This window comes from Coenobita brevimanus, chromosome 70 (assembly GCF_032717465.1).
Source record: "Coenobita brevimanus isolate Jiangsu-jjx chromosome 70, ASM3271746v2, whole genome shotgun sequence".
NCBI classification, from domain to species: Eukaryota; Metazoa; Arthropoda; class Malacostraca; order Decapoda; family Coenobitidae; genus Coenobita; species Coenobita brevimanus.
In genome coordinates, this window is record NC_137023.1 from 35,499,279 (window position 1) to 35,519,644 (window position 20,366).

At 39.9% G+C, this 20,366-nt stretch overlaps 1 protein-coding gene across 1 annotated transcript; it reads left to right on the top strand.

Annotated features, from left to right (window-relative positions):
- Positions 1 to 4,099: 4,099 nt before the first annotated feature.
- Positions 4,100 to 19,699, top strand: S1P (membrane-bound transcription factor site-1 protease). Its single transcript, XM_080277573.1, has 15 exons — positions 4,100 to 4,430; positions 5,078 to 5,229; positions 6,094 to 6,519; positions 7,413 to 7,530; positions 7,939 to 8,162; positions 8,461 to 8,645; positions 9,186 to 9,302; positions 10,394 to 10,531; positions 12,455 to 12,830; positions 13,529 to 14,091; positions 14,581 to 14,822; positions 14,949 to 15,232; positions 15,758 to 15,858; positions 16,097 to 16,239; positions 19,515 to 19,699. The coding sequence occupies exons 1-15, from the start codon at positions 4,229 to 4,231 to the stop codon at positions 19,697 to 19,699; spliced, it is 3,456 nt and encodes a 1,151-aa protein (XP_080133699.1). The 5' UTR covers positions 4,100 to 4,228.
- The last annotated feature ends 667 nt before the right edge of the window (positions 19,700 to 20,366 follow it).

A 20,366-nucleotide genomic window follows, 5' to 3' on the forward strand; every position in this document is an offset into this window, starting at 1 on the left:
CAACTCAGAAGTGGCTCAGATAACTACTGCAGGGGTATGTGACGCGTGTCCATATGCTTAACTGCTTAGGTCCACAAGCACAGTGCACGTTCCTGAAGTGTACTGAAACCCTGGCAAAAAGAAAATGTGGCTGGGTCAAGTCTCCGCCGAGTTTCAACAGTGTTATCATTATCAACCATCACTCCTACACGGTGCTATCTCATGTGATTATATTCTACAGCTCCTCGGTCTACTGTTAGCTGGCTGAACAGAAGTGGCGAATCCACCGGGAGTGGTAGTTCCAGGAGAGAGAGAGAGAGAGAGAGAGAGAGAGAGAGAGAGAACCATCTGCTTTGGCGCACATACGATCTACATGGGTAGGACAAGTTTTCACGCAGCAAAAGCTTTTAAACAATAAGTTGGGGGTTCTCTTTATCCATATTTCTGTACTTATATATTACAAGCGGAATTTTTACTTATAAATTTGAAGCAGCTTTGTATCACAGTCATTATTATATATTTCGAAGTATTACTGTTACAATGCAGAGCTGGAAGGTAATGGTTGACGTAGAGGCATGGGCAGTGAAGGATATTACAGTATAGAGGAGAGAAGCAATAATGAAATATAAGGTAGCCTGCCCACGAGAGGTATCTATTGCTGCTGGCACATGTGATGGACAGCCTACCTTAATTACCAACTAACGGGAAACAAAGTGATTTTGGACGGTATACGCGATGTGGTTTTTCCCCATTTTAAGTCGCTTTCCTATCAAACAATAAACCCCATAGCCTTAGTTATTAGAATATAACTTACAGTATAAATTTCTAGACTGAACACCATGAGAAACTCTAACCTTTGTAAGGATGAGTTCAAGGTTATAGGTGTGCCACAAGCTTTCCTGCAACAACTTTGAATATGAAAGCAAGGTCTATGTGAACTGAAAGCCATCACGGAAATCTGTTCGATTCCGTTGTGGTTCAGAAACTGGGAAACTGGGTTTTAGCAATACATTTCTGTTCTCTGGTTCTTTCCCATCGTTACATGATCAGCGAAAACCTTAAGCTACGGTATATTGTGTTACATTATATGTGGATTAAAAATTTATATACTCATATATATGGCAATTAAAACGTAATATAAACATTAATTCTTACCGCTAGCTTTTACTTCGGCTGCACACTCTAGCCACAGCCGACGAACCACTTCTTGATTGGTGTACTTGGGATCATTCTTATCGTACAAGGACGTTCTCCGCTGCACTGCTTGGATCACCTTCTCATCGTCCATCTTCGAACACTGACGGAATATCTGGGTCTTGTTTTTGTTATGGGAATCCGGGTCCTTCTGCAATTCCCCGTACAATCATAAGGTAGATTCAGTGTCCGGAAGCTTGTTAAATGAAACTGGTCTTCACTTAACAGGCACTCAGTCGAAATGCGAGGATACTGTACGTGTCCGTCCGACTCTGTGCATGTCCGGAGGTAACGGGGCCTTACTATCACATAATAGACGCTACGAATCCAACCCCAGGGGGAATCCGATACCTCATGACTTCACCGTGCATACTTTTAGAGTGCCTGTAAAAGCATCTAATACTATGATCCAACACCATTTTGTTATTTAAAAGGAAAACTACACAATGTTCTGATATTTGGTGTGTTTATGTTATGATATGAAGCAAAACAGTGAGCCATCTGTACAATGAATGTGTAGTGTTATCGTGCTCCAGGTATTCTGAAGCCTCCTTCCCCGTTCATCGAGGGGCTCAACTCTCACGGAACTACTTCTATGAACACATCTGCAGCAACTGGTGATAGTGAAAACACGAACAGACAGGCAGGCTGTCGAATGATGACCTAATTGCGAAGAAACCTGCCCATAAATTTTCCATTATTTTCATATATGTGTTTAAGTATACTAGAAATGGGCTTAAAGTGGGTTAAATTTGTTTAATACTGCACCACATATGAGTAAAAGTTAGCTGTGGCGCTGCATTCACTAAAACGGATGATTGTGCCGTGGTGCATTTTCCCCCTCTATTACCATACCTTGGCTGCAAATCTAGTGTTGTACTGCAATACAAACTGTAAATTGGCGTTAAGATCTATAACAGAATTTAAGTGTTCTGACCACCTTTTTTTTGGCCTGTATTCTAATAGCCCACATAATGGTAGTCTTAATTTTTTTTTTCACTCTGACATGAAAATATAAAAAATATGGGCAATAATTAATAAACATATGGAAACCTTATCATATTCGTAACTGCCTTTTTGTTATGTAGTCCTGCCCTTAAACTGTCTTATGGGAACAGTCTAGTAAGGACCAGCAACCGACTGCTGTCACCCATATTTCTTGTACAACCAAGCCAGTTCAACCTCACATAAACTATGAATAGTTATAATAACCTGACCCACCTAACTTAAACTGAGTAAGTGTTCTTTACCATGGACAATTTGAGGATATAACTTACAGTACCCAGTACCACATAATCAAATCATCTTGTCAGTTCATCACCAAATACACATATTTAATGTTAAGTAACTTACTGGCAGCCTATAATAATACTTTAAAAAATATTACTGACAATAGTGAGAACTGCTGCTAATTTTTAAAAATTATTTGGAAAATGGTTTGACAGTGTAACAAGAAACGATCATCGAGTCTTACTACTGACAGAAGTCACGCTGAGCTTTACACAGCATTCAGGAATTCCTTCCACATCATACGTACAAAACACCTTCCATATTCCCTCTGTCCACTGTGTCATATCCTTTTTCCAGATCCAAAAATCCCATAAATATTCTGAGTCCTGACATGCTTTCTCTACTATGTAGGTATTACTGCTAATACTGAATTTGATCCGCACACCTACCATTCTAGACACCACCTTGTTCATCGCCCACTAGACACTCTGATATCTTTCTCACCTCTATTGTTCCACATACTGTATTACAATACTGAAGACTAATTCCACAATAATATTTGCACTCAGTTTGGTCACTCTGCCTTACAAAGTACAATCACAGCTTTCCTCCACTGGTATACAACTCCAATTTTCCAGACATGCTGGCACCTTATCACTTCTGTATACAGTACACCTCAGTGGCACCTATTGCATTCCAATTCTTTAAATTTTTCATAATATTTTTTGCTTCTGCCAGAGAGATATTCTTGGCACAATTTCAATCACTATTGGGTTCCAAAGTGGTAGATGGTGGCAACCATCCTCCACTCCCTTGACGTTGTGCTGCTTACCTTTTCCTTCTGTTTTATTCTTTTTGTGTCTGCCCTCCTCTCCTTGTTTCTCTCATCTTTCTTGTCACTATTTATTACACATCTTTCTAATTCAGGTGTGTGTACACTAAGTGACAAGCTTAATGGTTTCCTGTATCCCAAGAAACAACTTACAATGCTGGGTGGTAACCATTTAACCAATTACTGTACAGTAATGGGGTGATATCCAGCCTACTGTGGTGCCCATTACCTGAGTAGAGAGATGCAAATGAAGCATCCACCTGGGAGCCAGTGCTTCACACTTCCCTGCACCTTGTTGCGGTAAGGCATTATCTGCCACAAAGGGACATCAATTCACTGCACAGGACCCTGAAGTTGATGTGTCTGTTTGGCCTGACAGATAGGGGTTACTTAACAACTTGGTTCCAAAACCCACCCTTCTTTTCCACATGTCACATGAAACTAATCACACACTGTACTCAATCCAATTGCTTTGGTACATTTCACCTTTTCACATGTGTGTGGAACATTCATCTAATGTACGACTCCACTACCTCAAGAAGTTTTTCCTTTCAGGTGGCAATGTAAAACAATCCCAGTGAACTTTGAAAAATGAAGCCAAATTTTCGATGGAAGGATCAGCAAGATGGATCACTGGAAGCTACAGACAACAGGGGGACTATACAAGATGAACGACTAACAAACAGTGACAAACCTATGTCAGATTGTGAAAGTAATGCTAGAAAAGGAAAAAGTGGCAATCCACCAAAATTTGCCACTTTACCAGATAAGCACAGAAAATACATAGAATGCAATCACTCATGTTCATATAGTACCAAATCCATCAAAACAAGAACTAAAGAGGTCAGCTGGTGGTGCTCTAGATGGAGGGTGAGGTGGAGAACAGAATGTCTGGTTGTGATATCTGTTGTGGCAGTGGTGTGTTTACTGGGTCAGGTGAGCCATGGAGCAGTGAATGCTGACTCTGGTGCTGAGGATGAGGATGAAGCTGTGATGTTCACTGGTAGAAGACTAAGTAGTGTGACAGAAGCAAATTTAATGTACACTGTCGATGAGGAACTTACCGGTTCGATGGACGGAGGGTTGCCAGCTGATGTTGACAATCCTCCCAATATTGTACCCACAACAGAGCCCTGTGGAGGAACAAAACATCAACATGTAAAAATTCAATACTCATCCAGCATTGTTGAAAATGGTAAGTAAAGTACCGGTACTACTGGAATGTAACATTATAAGAGTTCAAGTATACAGCACCTATACTGACATACTGGAATAATTATGTACATAAATATTTCAGTACTGGTGTACTATTTAGTAGGCTACTTTCATAATTTCATTTAGATATTAGCAATACCAGCTTTGAAACAGGTCTTGCAACATTACTGTACTGACACCTTATTACTGTAGCTACAAGGTTTTGAAGGAATATTTTACCTTGCCAAGAAAAAAAATGACTGTTTAACAGTACTTTCATATTGGCTATTGCCAAAATGTTTTACCTTATACATTTAGGAGAAAACCTGGAGTGGCAACTTTTCATTCTAGCTACTTCCATGTGATTTTAGTTTAAGAGAGAACCCTCAGACTGATAGAGCTCCAAGCGTGATGGCTACCAGTATGTAACATTTTTCAGAACTAAACTGAATTGATGTAATGGACTGACATTTTTATGCTAACGTAAGGACAAGTTTGCATCACATTGAACACAATGATTCAGAAGTAAGGTACAGGTGATATTAAATTATGTCTGTGACTTATACAGTACACTGTAGCACTTTGCACAGTATTACAAGATAGTTGTGGTTACCGTACAGTAGGTGATGTTTTTTCTGTATTTTTTAGAGTACATCGTAGCATTTAAGGGATACTACAGACAAGAGGCTCGTGAACGATTCATTGAGGCAGCCTTAAATGAAACAAACGTAGTACGGTGGGAGGTACTACCTCGTGATAATCCAGCAAGTGACTACCCTAGTGATTTTGATGTTGTTCAGGTAAGGTTCATAATATAGGGTAAATAAAGAAGCAAACTACCAATATGCCACACTTCATCTGTACCAAATACCATGCACTGTACCTGCACATAACTATAATACTAACCTCCTATTTAATAATGCTTACATTTCTTCCATACTTTCCATCCCATTATTCAAAGGAACTGTCACTGCTCTCTCCACGCTTTTAGTACTTCTCCACAACTTATGAGTGTGCATACAGTTTATACCTTATGGATCATCCCAGCTGATTATCACCACCACAACTCAGTATTACTCTAGGAGCTCCATCCTTTCCTTCTCATTATGTAACTTCAGTCTAGTCATGGCAATTTTCTAATATCTCAATGTAATGGTTCTCATACTTACCATAAGCTTATTGGTGCCTATTTCCTTCCGCAGTCAGCTAATTTACAATTTTTAAATAACTTTTCTGTAGTGCAGGCAGCCTGATCATAGTGAAAGACACACGTTTCTAAGAATAATGAAGGTAAAGAGTTTAAATTGATCTTGGGGGAAAATAAAAACAAGGTTTGGTTACAGACATCAACTGAAATGGGGTCTTCAAAGAATTACGGTAGATTGGAACCATATAACCAAACCATACGTGCTCCCTACATGTCAACAAGCGGGTTGGTGGAGGGTTAGTGCCCCTCCCCGTAAAACAACTAACTCAAAGTCAAATGGCCACCCCTTACGGGATTATGGCGTCTGGCAGTAGATAGATAGTAGAGTGTACACCTCAAGCTGTGCTACGGATATGCACCTCATGAAATTACTGAATAGCAGTAACATGCAAAGTGTCTGATAAAATTTTGGTTATATACAGCATGTAAAAAAAATTGCTCCTCCAATTTTTCACAGATTCAAGAATTGCACAAGAATGAGGGATTGGATGCCTTAAAAGATCACCCTGCTGTGAAGAGGGTGACAGCCCAGCGCATGGTCATCCGTCACCTTCACTTTGTCAACAGTACTGACGAAGAAGAAAGCAATGACAACACTTGGGACCTGCCAGTCTTTGGTAACATTTCAGAAATTGATGAGGTTTTGGCAGTATACAGAACCAATGAGACCGACACAAAGACAGATGAGGCAGAGGGGAATACAGAAGAGGTGGCAGAGGAAGCGGACTATGATAGCTTTCTGCCTAATGAAGAAACAGGAAAGGCTGATGAAGGGCAAGATAACAAAGGCAATGGATGCAATGGAGTGGACTGTACAAAAACCCACGAGGATAATGACACCTGGACTGCATCAAGAAAGTTTAGACGGTCTTCATTAACATTGGTGGGTTTTGTGAACTAATTTTGCTCCTGCTCTGAATACTGATACTGTATGTATTAATATGCAGTGGAAAATTGTACAGTAAAACCTCACTTAAATGAACTAATTGGGGTCCAAGCCATTCCAAAAAAGAGAAAATTCTGAAAAAAGCGACATCCAGACTTCCCCCTGCTAACCTGGACTTTTTCTGATATAATTAGTCATTAGTCTGGATCACATCAACGGTTATTAAACTGTTTTCACCACCACTGCAGTATTGTACTGTATTATACATTTACTACAATAATCAAATGGTATAAAATATATAATAGTACTGGATCGCATCAGTGGTTTTTAAACTGTTTTCACCACCATTGCAGTACTGTATTGTATCATACATTCACTACAATAATCAAATGGTATAATATATATAATAGTACTGTACTGTACTGTACTGCACACTGATAAACATGTCTTTTTATTTGCCTCATTCTAGTGAACATAGATGAAGTGGTCAGGCAGTCCAGACTGCTTCTGGCTTTATTGGATTTTTTCCATATATCTAAGAATTTAGTCTGGTAGCTCCTCGATTCCTATAAAAGTGAATTTCGGTCTACTGAAGTCTGTTATATTGACGTTTTAATGTATTAAAAAAAAAAAAAAAAATCTATATAGGAGACATTTTGTACATGGTATAAGCATACTGTATGTTGCCAGTTACATATTAGCCTACCTTTTCCTTGTAAAATATAAATTACATACGGTAAACAAAATGTAAAGCCAGAGTGTATAACTGAGTAGAAGCTCATTTAAAAGTTCTTTTGTGAATGGCATAAATCGAAGCCATTGTAATACAAGTGAGAGATAAGAATACAGTAATGGAAAGGAGACTAGAATAAATTACTGCTGCTCCACAGGGAACAGCATTTTGGCAGACAACAGGCAGACATTCCAGCAGGCGTCTGCTGCGCACCATTCCACGACAGATCACTTCTACACTGCAAGCTGACGTCCTGTGGAGTATGGGCATCACAGGTGAGTAGTGCTGGACTACAAAATTTTTGACATATTTTCCAAACACAGTAAAAGTCTTGTAATCCTTTTTTTTTTTTTTTTTTTTTTTTTTTTTTAATATAACTATTGGGAGGGACCTTTGAAAACATTATAAAATGTACGAAACATGATCATTAAATGAACTCTTAGAAAATGATAAGGGTTATAAAAAGGTGAGTGCAAAACTTATCACGGAGAAAGATTGCTTGGTGTTGTTTGTTTCGGGATCTTGTCAGTACCTTGTCACAGGGGAATTAGGACTTGGATGACCATAATGATGATCACTAAACCATATGCTTTCTTTCATCAGAAGCAGTGAAACACTTCAACTGCAGAGAGTTCTAATAAGACATCCTGTAATTATTACCATGATGTCTTTACTTTTCACAGGTGCTGGTGTACGAGTGGCCGTTTTTGATACAGGTCTGTCCAAATCACACCCTCACTTTAAGCGAATCAAGGAGCGAACTAACTGGACCAATGAGAAGACCCTGGATGATGGTCTTGGGCATGGAACTTTTGTGGCTGGTGTGATTGCCTCCAGTGGCAAAACTTGTTTGGGGTTTGCACCAGATGCAGAGCTACACATCTATCGAGTCTTTACCAATAACCAGGTAAATACAATACTGTACTGTATATTCCTTACCTTAAGGGTTTCTACTGTACGAAATGACTGTCATCCCAGAATAGCAGCAGTATAAAATTATTTTCTGTTTTGATTAAAGTTTCGGCAGTTGCTATATGCTGTCATTTTTGAGGGGTTACTAATAGTGATGAATGGTGTTAGTTGCCCATTTAGCCACATTACATTCTTATAGCATTAACCGAATTCTGGTATCGGTTGCTTTTTTTTTTTTTTCCTGCAATTAATTAGTACAATTGTAATGTTTACAATACCCCATCTTCCTACAGGTGTCTTACACATCTTGGTTCCTTGATGCATTCAATTATGCCATCCTGAAGAAAGTGGATGTGTTAAACTTAAGCATTGGAGGCCCAGACTTCATGGACCACCCATTTGTGGACAAAGTATGGGAGCTGACAGCCAACAGAGTCATCATGGTCTCTGCTATTGGCAATGATGGGCCCCTCTATGGGTAAGTGAAATGTGAAAGCTGCTTAATTGTCAGAAGTCATACATAGGTTAAAGCTGTTTAAGAGGTTTGTATGTATCAGAAAAAGAATTATATTTAAGTAGCTACTGGTACTGTGACAGTCCTTTAATCCAGCATCTTGTAATGAAGCCTGTTAGTGATCTCTCATAATATAGTTATGATGATAATGAAAGAAGTACTGTATATCTGTTCTATATGTAGCATGAAAATAGATGGTTATAAACCTAACCAGAAATAAATAATTTAGCAATTATAGCAGCTGTACAGTACATTGCAGTACAGTACAGTACTGTATAGGAAAAGCAAGCAAGGAAATAATACCTGCTACAGTTATAAAGACCAGTACTGATATTATTGTTCCATATATTATTAAACATTATTGTTTCATACTGATCCAGTAACTTGATGGTATGTACTGTGCTACAATTATGACAGAAATATTGAAAACCCTCAACAGCATAACATTTACTTCTATGGACAGCACTTTCATATACTGTGCCTATACTGTAAGTACTGTTGCAGAACACTGAACAACCCTGCGGATCAGATGGATGTAATTGGTGTTGGTGGCATTAATTTTGAGGACCAGATAGCTCGTTTCTCCTCACGAGGAATGACCACTTGGGAGCTGCCTCAGGGGTAAGTTTCACTTTGACAAAGTTATTGTATTGTGTGACAGTTTCAAAGCGCCAAGAACTGCTTCGATGGATGAAAGATCCAAATCAGGCTAAAACTTTTATATCATCCCAATAAAAAACTACTCTAGATATGGGTATTATTCTTCCATATTTTTTCTCTAACCTATATTAAATTCTGTATGGAAATTTAACATTTCAGCATCTGCACCTTAATTCCATCAATCCTGGAGGTCTCGACGGAACTAAATTGTTTAGCATTAGACAAAATATAATTAAAAAGTATATTAATGCAATTAAGAGGCTAACTCAGTTTACACATTCATGTTGAGAAGAGCACTTTTGGGACACACACACACACACACACACACACACACACACAAGGGGACAGATAGCTAGTCCCCATGTACCAGCAGAGGGTGGAAAAGAATTATTTGCCAGTTTTTTTATGGTTAAATTAAAGTGAAGAGTGTTCTGCATATGACAAGAATTGAATCTTAAATTGCCTTTTGTTCCAGAATCAGGCTTCATCATCAAAACACCCTTTCCCATATAAGACGGGTTCAGAAGATCCAGCACATTTATTAACCCGTGGATTGCACAGTTACCTTTTTTTATCCCACCCCATGGTGCACAAAAAAATAGGGATTTTTGTTTGTTTGTTTGTTTATTATAAACTTGAAGATAAACATTCAGGGCACCATTTTGTGGGAAAAAAAAAAAAAAAACTCACCGTCTTTCCATGCACTATGTGCAAGTTTGCGTAAAGGTGTAGTGAAAAAATTATATATTTTTTAGTTTTTGTTTATTATAAACTTGAAGATAAACCAGGGCATCATCTGGTTAAAAAAAAAAAAAAAAAAAAAAAAAAAAAAAAGTCTCTGCATAGCATCCTGCATAAGTTTGCGTAGGGGTGGAATAGTTAGCAGTGATGCACGGCCACTGGAAGGTTAACACAGCTTGAGCAGTGGCTCGCAACGCGACGCTTCCCAGCCTGAGCTGTGGCTTGCAATCCACGGGTACCAGTACATGATTTATGTGTCTAAATCATACCTCAATGATGGTGATGAGGATGGTAATGATGATTACAACCAGGTATGGGCGTGTGAAACCAGATATTGTGACGTATGGGTCATTAGTGCAGGGGTCCAGCATGGAAGGCAAGTGTCGTCAGCTTTCAGGCACCTCTGTTGCCTCACCAGTTGTTGCTGGAGCCGTCACCCTCCTTGCCAGGTACTATATTCTGATTTTATCTACTGTATCTATTGTGTATATCTATGTGTAGCCAGACCAATTAATCTCAGAAGGGGTGGCCACTAACAGATCATCTCTTACTAGGCTGCCATCTCTCTAGCTAACACTACCCTTATTCTCCTCCAGCCAATCCTATCTCATCCTGTTTCCCTCTCCCCCACCCCCCTTTACTTCAGTCATATACACTCAGACATGATGCGAGTATTGTGAATTTCAAGTACATCAGCATTTATCGTAACTGGAAGTCTATCTATCTATTGCCAGACGCCTCAATCCCGTTTGGGATGGCCACAAACAAATCGCCTCCAAGTCCCCCTGTCCCCCGCCATTTCACTGCCCTGCTCCCAACTCACACCCCCCTCTCTCATACACCTCTCCACCCCATCCCTCCATCTCATCCTTGGCCTCCCCCTCCCTCTTCCCCCCTCCACCTCACTCACATACACTTTCTTCGTCAGTCTTTCACCCTCCATCCTCTCCACATGGCCAAACCACCTCAGTGTGTTCCTCATAACGCTTCCTATCACATCCACATCCACACCACAACCCTCCTTTATATCCTCATTCGTCAGCCTGTCTTTCCATGTGACTCCACAGGCTCCTCTTAAATAACTCATTTCCACTGCTCTCAGTCTTGACTTGTATCCTTCCAACAACGTCCAAGCTTCACTTCCATACGTTAGAGTTGGTATCACAATACTGTCATGTAGTAACTTTTTCACTTCCATGCTCACTTCCCTGTTTCTTATCACTGCTTTCAAAGAACCAGCAACCTTTCTTCCCTGCTGTACCCTTTCAAGTACTTCACCCTCCAAACCTCCATCCTTACTCATCACACTACCCAAGTACTTAAACGTACTCACATTTTTCAATTCCTCACCATCCAACCTCACTGTACATTCACTGACTTCACCTCTCTCAAAGACCATCACTTTACTCTTCCCTACTGTACATTCACCTTTAGATTCCGTTTCTTACACACTCTCCCAAACTCATCCACCAAGCCTTGCAGCTCCCCTTCGTCTTCACTCAACAACACAGTATCATCTGCAAACAACAGTACAGGGAGTTTCCAAACACTGTTTTCTCTCACCAGGGCCATTCCAACATCCACTACCCTACCTTGTACCTCTTTTATTACCCCATCCATGTACAGATTGAACAACCATGGAGACATGACACATCCCTGTTTCAACCCAACTTTCAAAGAGAAAAATTCACTTAGTTCACCATCCACACGCACTGCAGCCTTCGCACCATCGTACATACTCTTCACAGCATTCAACAGCTTCCCATCTACTCCATATATTCTTAACATTTTCCATAATCCTTGTCTATCCACCCTGTCATATGCTTTCTCTAAATCCATGAAAGCCGCATACAACTTCTTTCCCTTCTCTAGAAACTTTTCCACTAAAGATCTAAGAATGAATATCTGATCTACAGAACCTCTTCCCTTCCTAAAGCCTCCCTGTTCTTCTCCAACTAATTTCTCTGTTCTTTCTCTAACTCTGTCAATAATATCCTACCATACACTTTTCCTATTATACTAAGAAGACAAATGCCCCTATGATTACCACACACTTCTTTTTCCCTTTTTCCTTTGTAACTGGAAGTACAGTTCATAAAACTGAGCTGTGGCCTGTTTAGTAACCATCATATACGAAAGTGTAGGTGATAAGGGTCATTGGTAAATGGCAGAGGAGTGTTTATGATGCTTTGCTGTGACTACTTTTTTTTTTATTATGTCAACATCTCTTCATGCTATTTACATCATTTTAATGGTGATATAGTTCGTATTAGTAACATACAGTAAGATCCTGAGGCGTTATGTATAGAACAAACTGATATGGAAGAGGTGTTGCAAAGCACAACCCTAAGAGTGACACCGTTTGTTCCTAGTGGTGTGCTGCATCGTGGTGGGATTATCAACCCAGCTAGCATGAAGCAGGCACTCATGGCCTCAGCGCGGCGGCTGCCTGGTGTCAACATGTTTGAGCAGGGCCATGGAAAGTTAGATCTGGTGAAGGCATACCAAGTGCTATCCAAGTATAAACCCCAGGCCTCACTCAGTCCCAGCTACATTGATCTTACCGAATGCCAGTACATGTGGCCTTACTGCACTCAGCCCCTCTACCACGGAGCCATGCCCACCATCGTCAATGTTACTATCCTCAATGGCATGGGGGTGTCTGGCCGTATCCTAGAAAAGCCTGTCTGGCACCCATACACACCACAGTTTGGCCATCACCTTGAGATTGCTTTCACCTATTCTGAGGTTAGTTGTGTCAATTCCCTTCAATTATTTACAAAATAAACTAGCTAGTTATTTCCTGAAACCGATTATTACTTGTAGGTGTTTGCTGTTTCCACTGTATGCAGTCCATCAGGTTCACATCCATTTAAGCCTGGGGCCACAGCTTAAATAATTTTATGCAAAGTTCAGTTCTGTATTTCCCACGGAGACCAGAGTACAGTTATGTGGTGGTCATCAGAATAAAATACAAAACTGAAGAAGGGCTAAAACCTACTGTAACATGGGGGCTTTCTACAGTTCATTAAAATTATCTGAAAATATTCAAAATATAATATTCTGGCAGCAGATAGAATACATGTGAAAAGTTAGACAGGTTTCTCAATCTTTTTCAATGTAGCAGCCATGGCTTAGTGGGTTAGAGCACTTTGCTTTGGCCAAAGCGGTGGAGGTTTGAGTCCACCCAAGGGTCATTGATAAACATCTGGAAGGGTATCTGATTGTAAAGTGCTACACGCTCCAAACCTAAGCCCTCTACCCAAGGGCAACGCCTTAGTCCTTATCGAAAAAAAGGCGACACAGGGTATTAGGGTATATACAGTATAGCAACTGATGCAGTAAAAGTAATGCGGGGTACCTACACGTCAGATTCACCGGTTATCCTTATTTATATCTGCAGGATCTTTTACATTATACTATACAGTATATACATGATTTTGCAGGTACTGTGGCCTTGGTCAGGTCATCTTGCTGTGTGGATCACAGTAGCAGAGAGTGCCAAGGACTGGGAAGGGTTTGCTAGGGGTCACATCTCCATCACCATTGAGTCACCCCCAGAAGAAGGGGAGACGCAGCCAAGGATATCTCACGTAAAGCTCCCAGTAAAGGCCAAGACCATTCCCACTCCTCCACGACACAAACGGGTACTGTGGGACCAGTTTCATAACCTCCGCTACCCCCCTGGTTACTTCCCTCGTGACAACCTGCGCACTGCTAACGACCCATTAGACTGGAATGCTGACCATATTCATACCAACTTCAGGGACATGTACCAGCACCTGCGCAATAGTGGCTACTATGTTGAGGTTCTAGGCTCTCCTTTCACCTGCTTTGATGCTTCGAAATATGGAACCCTAATGATTGTGGACCCAGAGGAGGAGTACTTTCCAGAAGAGGTGACAAAGCTACGTCATGATGTGGAGAAAGGACTGTCCATCATACTCTTTGCTGACTGGTATAATGTCAGTGTCATGAAGAAGGTCAAGTTCTACGATGAGAACACAAAGTAAGTATTATTCTATAAAGTTCATTCAACTATATTTTACCACATACATATTCTGTGGCACCTTCAACACAAAACTAGAATATCTGCTCTCCTGAGCAGCACAAAATCGCACAAAAAATACCTTGCAGTAAATCTTTGAGTTATGAAAATTTATTAATGTAAAGGTAGATTAATTGTGAATACTGAAACTATGTACATTTTACAGTAACAAAATACCAGAAGATGGATTCTTCATATGTCACACTGCAAGAATTATTTCTGTAGGCACTGAATGCAATAAAACTGTATGAATACTCGTAGTTGACTTCTAAGCTGACCAGCATTTTCTGGCATCAGATTCTCAGATGTATATATTAATTAATACTCTCTGTACAACCCTTTGATCTTTTTCATTGCAGTGCAGTGTTTAAGCACTCATGGCAATGGCTGTCTGTAACATAGTCCAGAATGAGTCTTATTTCCGTTATATAATATTAGTGCTATTTTCAGGCAGCTGTGGATGCCTGTAACAGGTGGTAGTAACATTCCTGCACTGAATTATTTGCTGGCATCATGGGGAGTGAGTCTGAGTGATGGTGTGTATGAAGGAGATTTCACCCTGGGGGAGCGAGACATGTACTATGCGACAGGCACCTCCCTTGCTCAGTTTCCACGCCATGGCACAGTCATTCGCAAAACTCTCAATGACCATGCCAAAGAAATGCTAGAGGCTGAGACTGAGAGTGTACCAGGTAAAACTAGCAAAGTATTAAAGCCTTTCACATGCAATACTTTACTCTTCAATGTTTAAGTGATGTACAGGACAACTAACTGTTGAATGAATCGAAGACAGGATGAACCGGTTTATTATATTCCAGATGTACCAATCCTGGGCTTATTGCAAACGAAAAGTAGTGACGGGGAGGAGGGCAGTGAACATCATGAGCAGACTGGGGGTCGTGTGGTGGTGTATGGGGATTCTAACTGTCTGGATAACAGCCACTTACAGAAGGATTGCTTCTGGTTACTGGATGCACTGTTAGAGTACACCACCACAGGACACCTTGCTACTGTCTTCACCTCCAATGCTGGTGCTCCAGTCCCACCCACCACTGACTTACCCACAAAAATGGAAAACAGTAATTTACATAAACACTCAAAGGTAGGTGGCTTATGTGCTTAGTCTAAAAATCAGTACTGTATTGGTATGCCCAAAAATTCATTTTGCCATTTAAAAGCAGAGAAGTTTTCAGGTTGTTTCATGGTACAGAGCAGTATGGTATAATTTTGACTTATATCATCATATTAGCACTTATTCCTCAGGTTGTATCTGGACGAGTAGGTGTAGGAAAATGCAGCTGCCCCGTGCTGTTTCCCCCAAATCCTCATACCTTCATCACACACTCATTTGTTATCATAAACTGCCAGTCCAAGTGTATACCATAAGTGTTTCCTTTAATTCTTGCTGTACTGCAGAGCTCATATGAGACACAATGAACATCTGCACTGGCCACGGTACAAGTCTCATATGAGGTACAATTTATGTTGGTTATGAAACAATGACTCAGAGGAGGTAAACTACCTTACAAAAAAATCAGTGTGGCAAGGGTTAACAGTATCCTGTACCTTTGTATAATAACCATAACTGTGTGTAAACCTGTGTGTGGTAAGTAGCTGTGGTCCACAGGTTGTAGAACACACCCTGGGGATGGAACAAATGCGCCCACTACCTGAGTGTCCTGTCCTCACCCCTGCCACTCCCCAGCCTCTCAATGTCTCAAACAAAAAGTGAGTAACATATGTTCCAGTTCTTTGTAATAAAGATATTATGCTAAAGATGACAAGCACACACATGAACAACACTGGCAGTCAGTTTACTGGGCAAGTGAGGTATGGCTATGGAATAATAACATTTTGAGTAAAATTCTTAGTACCCATGGAGCCCTACACATTACATTATGTATCACATGGTGTAACTTGTGACTCTGCTAACAATGACCATGCTTGTCTACCCTACCCTTCCCAGCCTGAACATTCATGTGGGGCTAAAGCTTCTGTCTCAGCCGGAGATTGTAGCAGCAGTCAAGGTTGCTCCAGTTGATGTTCAACCTTTGCCACATGATGGTCACAGCAACCATGCAGATGTTCCTGCCCGCTCACCTGTGTCAGGTAATATTATCTAAATGTACTAGGTGCTAGTGTAATATGGTAGCTTGCCCTGAACCTTATACATAAGTCTTAAAATGTAGAATGTGTGTTGAGTGGGAGTTTAAAGTCTGAGGAATAGTGTTGTCTTTTTAGTTTCCTTTCCTAGCAATAACTGCTTTACAGTGTACACTAATGTACAGTACTGACTTCTTGTACAGAAATATAGATCAGGTAAAACCAACTGTGTATAGTATGGCTACTGAATGTGTACAGCAGTGTTTAGAAGAAGGATAGAGACAACCACGTTTGACAGTTTTTCATACAGAAGACAAAAATAAACAAAGTATTAAATATTTGTTCTCAGACAACTTTATCATTTGTCCAGTAACTTGTATTTCATACATTTTTCATCTGGCATGGCAAAGTAAAAGCAGCAATAAATGACTCTCTATCATCTTTCAATGGGTGCAGTGGGATGATAATCATCCTCATCATCCGGACCTCCTCTCCCACCCTAGGGCAGAGTGAGGAGCAGCAACATCCAGACAGCCAAAGTTAGCCCAACTCAGTGGGCCATGCTTCCATTCACTCACCATTCAAGCCCTCGAAATTCTGGCTCCATCTGATAGGCCACAGATAATTTCATCACGTTCTGTAGCTTCACATACACCTATCAGATAGAGCCAGTCCTTAAGCTGTCAAGTTAAAAGGGGGGGGCAAATCCCTAGTCATGCACTTCATCAAGCACAGCTCGATCTCGTCATTCCCTTAGCCTTATCTTTAATCTAAATTCCATGGTCATGTGGGATGGGAAAATTTAAAATCTGACTTCCTCTTTGGGAACACAAAATCAGAGAAGAAAGGACACCCTAAGCACAGTCTCTCCTTTCCTGTGCAATGGGAGGTCAAAGCTGGCTTGCAATTTGAATTTGAGGCAACTTGGTTGCTGTATCCAATACCTGGATAGACAAATGGTGTTTCTCTCCACTCCGGTTCATTTTATTGGCCTTTTGCAAAGCACAAGATGACATATGGGTAATTTCTTTATTCCTATCACCATGATGCTCTGATAATTACCTACAGGTATAAAAGAATGTATCGTGGATGTCTGTAATTACAAATGAAAAAATTACATGTTATGAATTCTTGTGTGAGTCTGGACCATAACAATATCGTGAAGCCACTACAATATCATGTCATATGCATTTACAGAAGGTGAGGGAGGTTCCATTCATACAAGTTTGTAACTGATGGGAGAGATGATTAATAATGCTTAAGAATTCCATCAATTCCATGACTGTATATAACAGGTGAGTTGTACTCTCCAAAAAATAAAAATGTGAAAAAATAAATTTTCATTATATAATTTACATCAAATAAGAAGTATACAGTCACTGATATGGAAAGGCTGAGATATACTATACATACAGGTTCTGTCCTATGAATATATTCTGGAAGTACATAAACACTGTAACCGTCAACTTAAAGCTATATAAAAAAAATAAACAGTTTGTCCTCTGACCTGTGCATTACAGTAAGCCACGTACTTGCCTGCCAAACATGAATTTATACACTACAGTATTATATACTGTACCTGTACATAGGCTTGCTCTATATAATTTGGTAAAAGGAACTCCAGCACACAAACTTTAGATCATACATAATCCTTCCATCCATAGTCAATGTATGTTGCTGACAGGATGGAAGAGACACAATGAAGAAGACAAGCAGTTGGAAGAGAAGTAGAGGATGTTGAACAGATGGGAAATATCACATGTAGATGATGTATGGAAAATGACTCATGCACTCTTCTTGCATCAGATGACAACCGATAACTAAGGACATCCTTGATAAAACAGGAAATTGGAAAGAGAGAGGGAGAGAGAGATGCAGTCTTTTGAGTTTTAGGAAGTAATTAATAGTACTGTATTCCAGTTTGCTGTATTGTTGTAATGTACTATCTCATGTACCCATTACACAAAGCAGTACACTAAGTTTACAAGATTTCAGGAACAATGATAAGTTAAATCCAGACACTACAAGGTTTAGGGAATATAAGTAAGAAGCATGATAACCAATCAACTTTGCATGAGACTCATCTTTAATATACAGTATTCAGCAGTCTAATGCCATTAACTATTTCAGTACTGTATATTATTTGCTTTATTAGTTACTCAATCCCTAAAGTCAGAGGATACCTTGTTTACTTTATTCTAGGTACTGTGGAACTCCCCGCCTCCCCCTCCCCAGTTTGTGAGAAACCTCTCTGACTTAGAGAGTTAATAATGATATATGTTTATATGAGTTCCTGTAGCTCACCCATTCTGTTTATGCATGGTGATACTAACAGTAATGCCATGCTACTGCTAGCCATATATTTAGCTACTTCACTGTCATCCTATTTTGGAATGGATGTCTCAGGAATATCCAGTGTAAAAACCTACATTTATTGTAGACTATGTCTGTAAGTGAGGTGGATGGGAGAGAAGGAGAGGGAGATCATTAATGAAAAAGAGGAATGGGGTGGAGAGATAATGAGATAGTGGAGGTGTGAGTTTAAGGGAGGGCAGCCTAATGGCAGAGGTCAAGATTACATGGAAATGCATTGTCTATGGCCACCCCTTACAAGATTAAGGAATCTAGCTACAGACAGATAGAATGTAAACTTGCACCAGCAAGTTATAATGATTTTTCTTTTTTTCCTGAGACACAAGAATACCACCTGCAAATTTGACCTGTACAGTAATAACCTCAAGTACATGTACACTGATACATGGGATGTAAAAAGGCTGAAATATTAAGTCCTGAGAAGTCCTGACTGAGCCACTGCTCATTTAAATACTGTACATTAATGTGCAGGGATCTTACAGTGAAAAATGGGTAGGAAATCCAGTAATCATTCATATGCTGAGAGATCATGCAATGATGAGCATCTTTAAAGAGGCAATGCATAAACACTAATACTGTATAGTAACCTACAAACTCAGTCACCTCTTAATGTAAAAAGGTTTTCAGCTCTGCAGTTCTTGTTCATATCTTTGGACCTTGGACAATAGTGAATGTGTCTTCTGGCAGCAAAGTAAAACTGAAACTCCCATGATCATGTAAGTTCTTAGGGAACAGACTATAAAAAAAAACTCCACCCAGAATGCTTATATGCATTGTACCTCCTTGCTTGCTGTGCTTGATCATATCATATCTTTGCCACTGCTGCTCCAAGACAAACAGTGTGCTTCAGATGATATTACCTACAGAGATATGTGATAATATGTTGTTAAATGAACCCTCCCTGGCAGGTGTGAGTGGAGGCAGTGTGGGTTACAGTGGAGAGCGAACACCAGCCTTTGCCGTGTTGTGTGTGGCAGTGGGAGTGCTGTTGGTGTGTTACTGGTATCGCTCACGTCACCGCCCTAAGAGAAGACGCAACAAAATTCGCAGGGCCTTCATGGCTGCCATCAATGGCCGCCTCCCATCTGTCTGACCTCCCACTCCTGTTGTCATACTTACTATTTTTCCTTACAAGAATAATGCTCTTATAATTATTCCTGCTTCTAGTGGTCCTGTGGTTTAAGGTACATCTGTTCAAATCCTAGCCTTGGGCCCTACGTCTTGTTATATGTAATATGGAAATCAGTTATGTTTACCTTCTCTTTGAATCATTTGATGAGCCAGATCCTGTTTGTCCACCCATATATATACTGTGTATGTATGTGTGTGTGTGTGTATACATACATATATATATATATATATATATATATATATATATATATACTGTATTTCCCTTTCACTTCATCATGCTCTTCCCACCTGATGCTCCCCACTTGTTGCCATCTCTATTTGGAAGTCCATTCCTCTTTACTACTCATGTGATCTGTCTCTCTAACATTCACATGACTAGGCTAACTGTGGCAGCCATGTGATAGCTTGACTCACAAGTAATTTATTATGTACAAAGTAAAGTGTGGATTTTTCGTGTATACTGTTGGATTTGTATGTGGGATGACGAAGTTGAACTATTATGGTAGCTCTAGGTGTTTTCCTATTACTGCACCAATATTTACATTAACTGTTACATTTCTATTTTTACTGCATGATAAAGTAAGTTGCATCATCCTAAAAAGAAAATAATAATAAAGAATATTTGATTA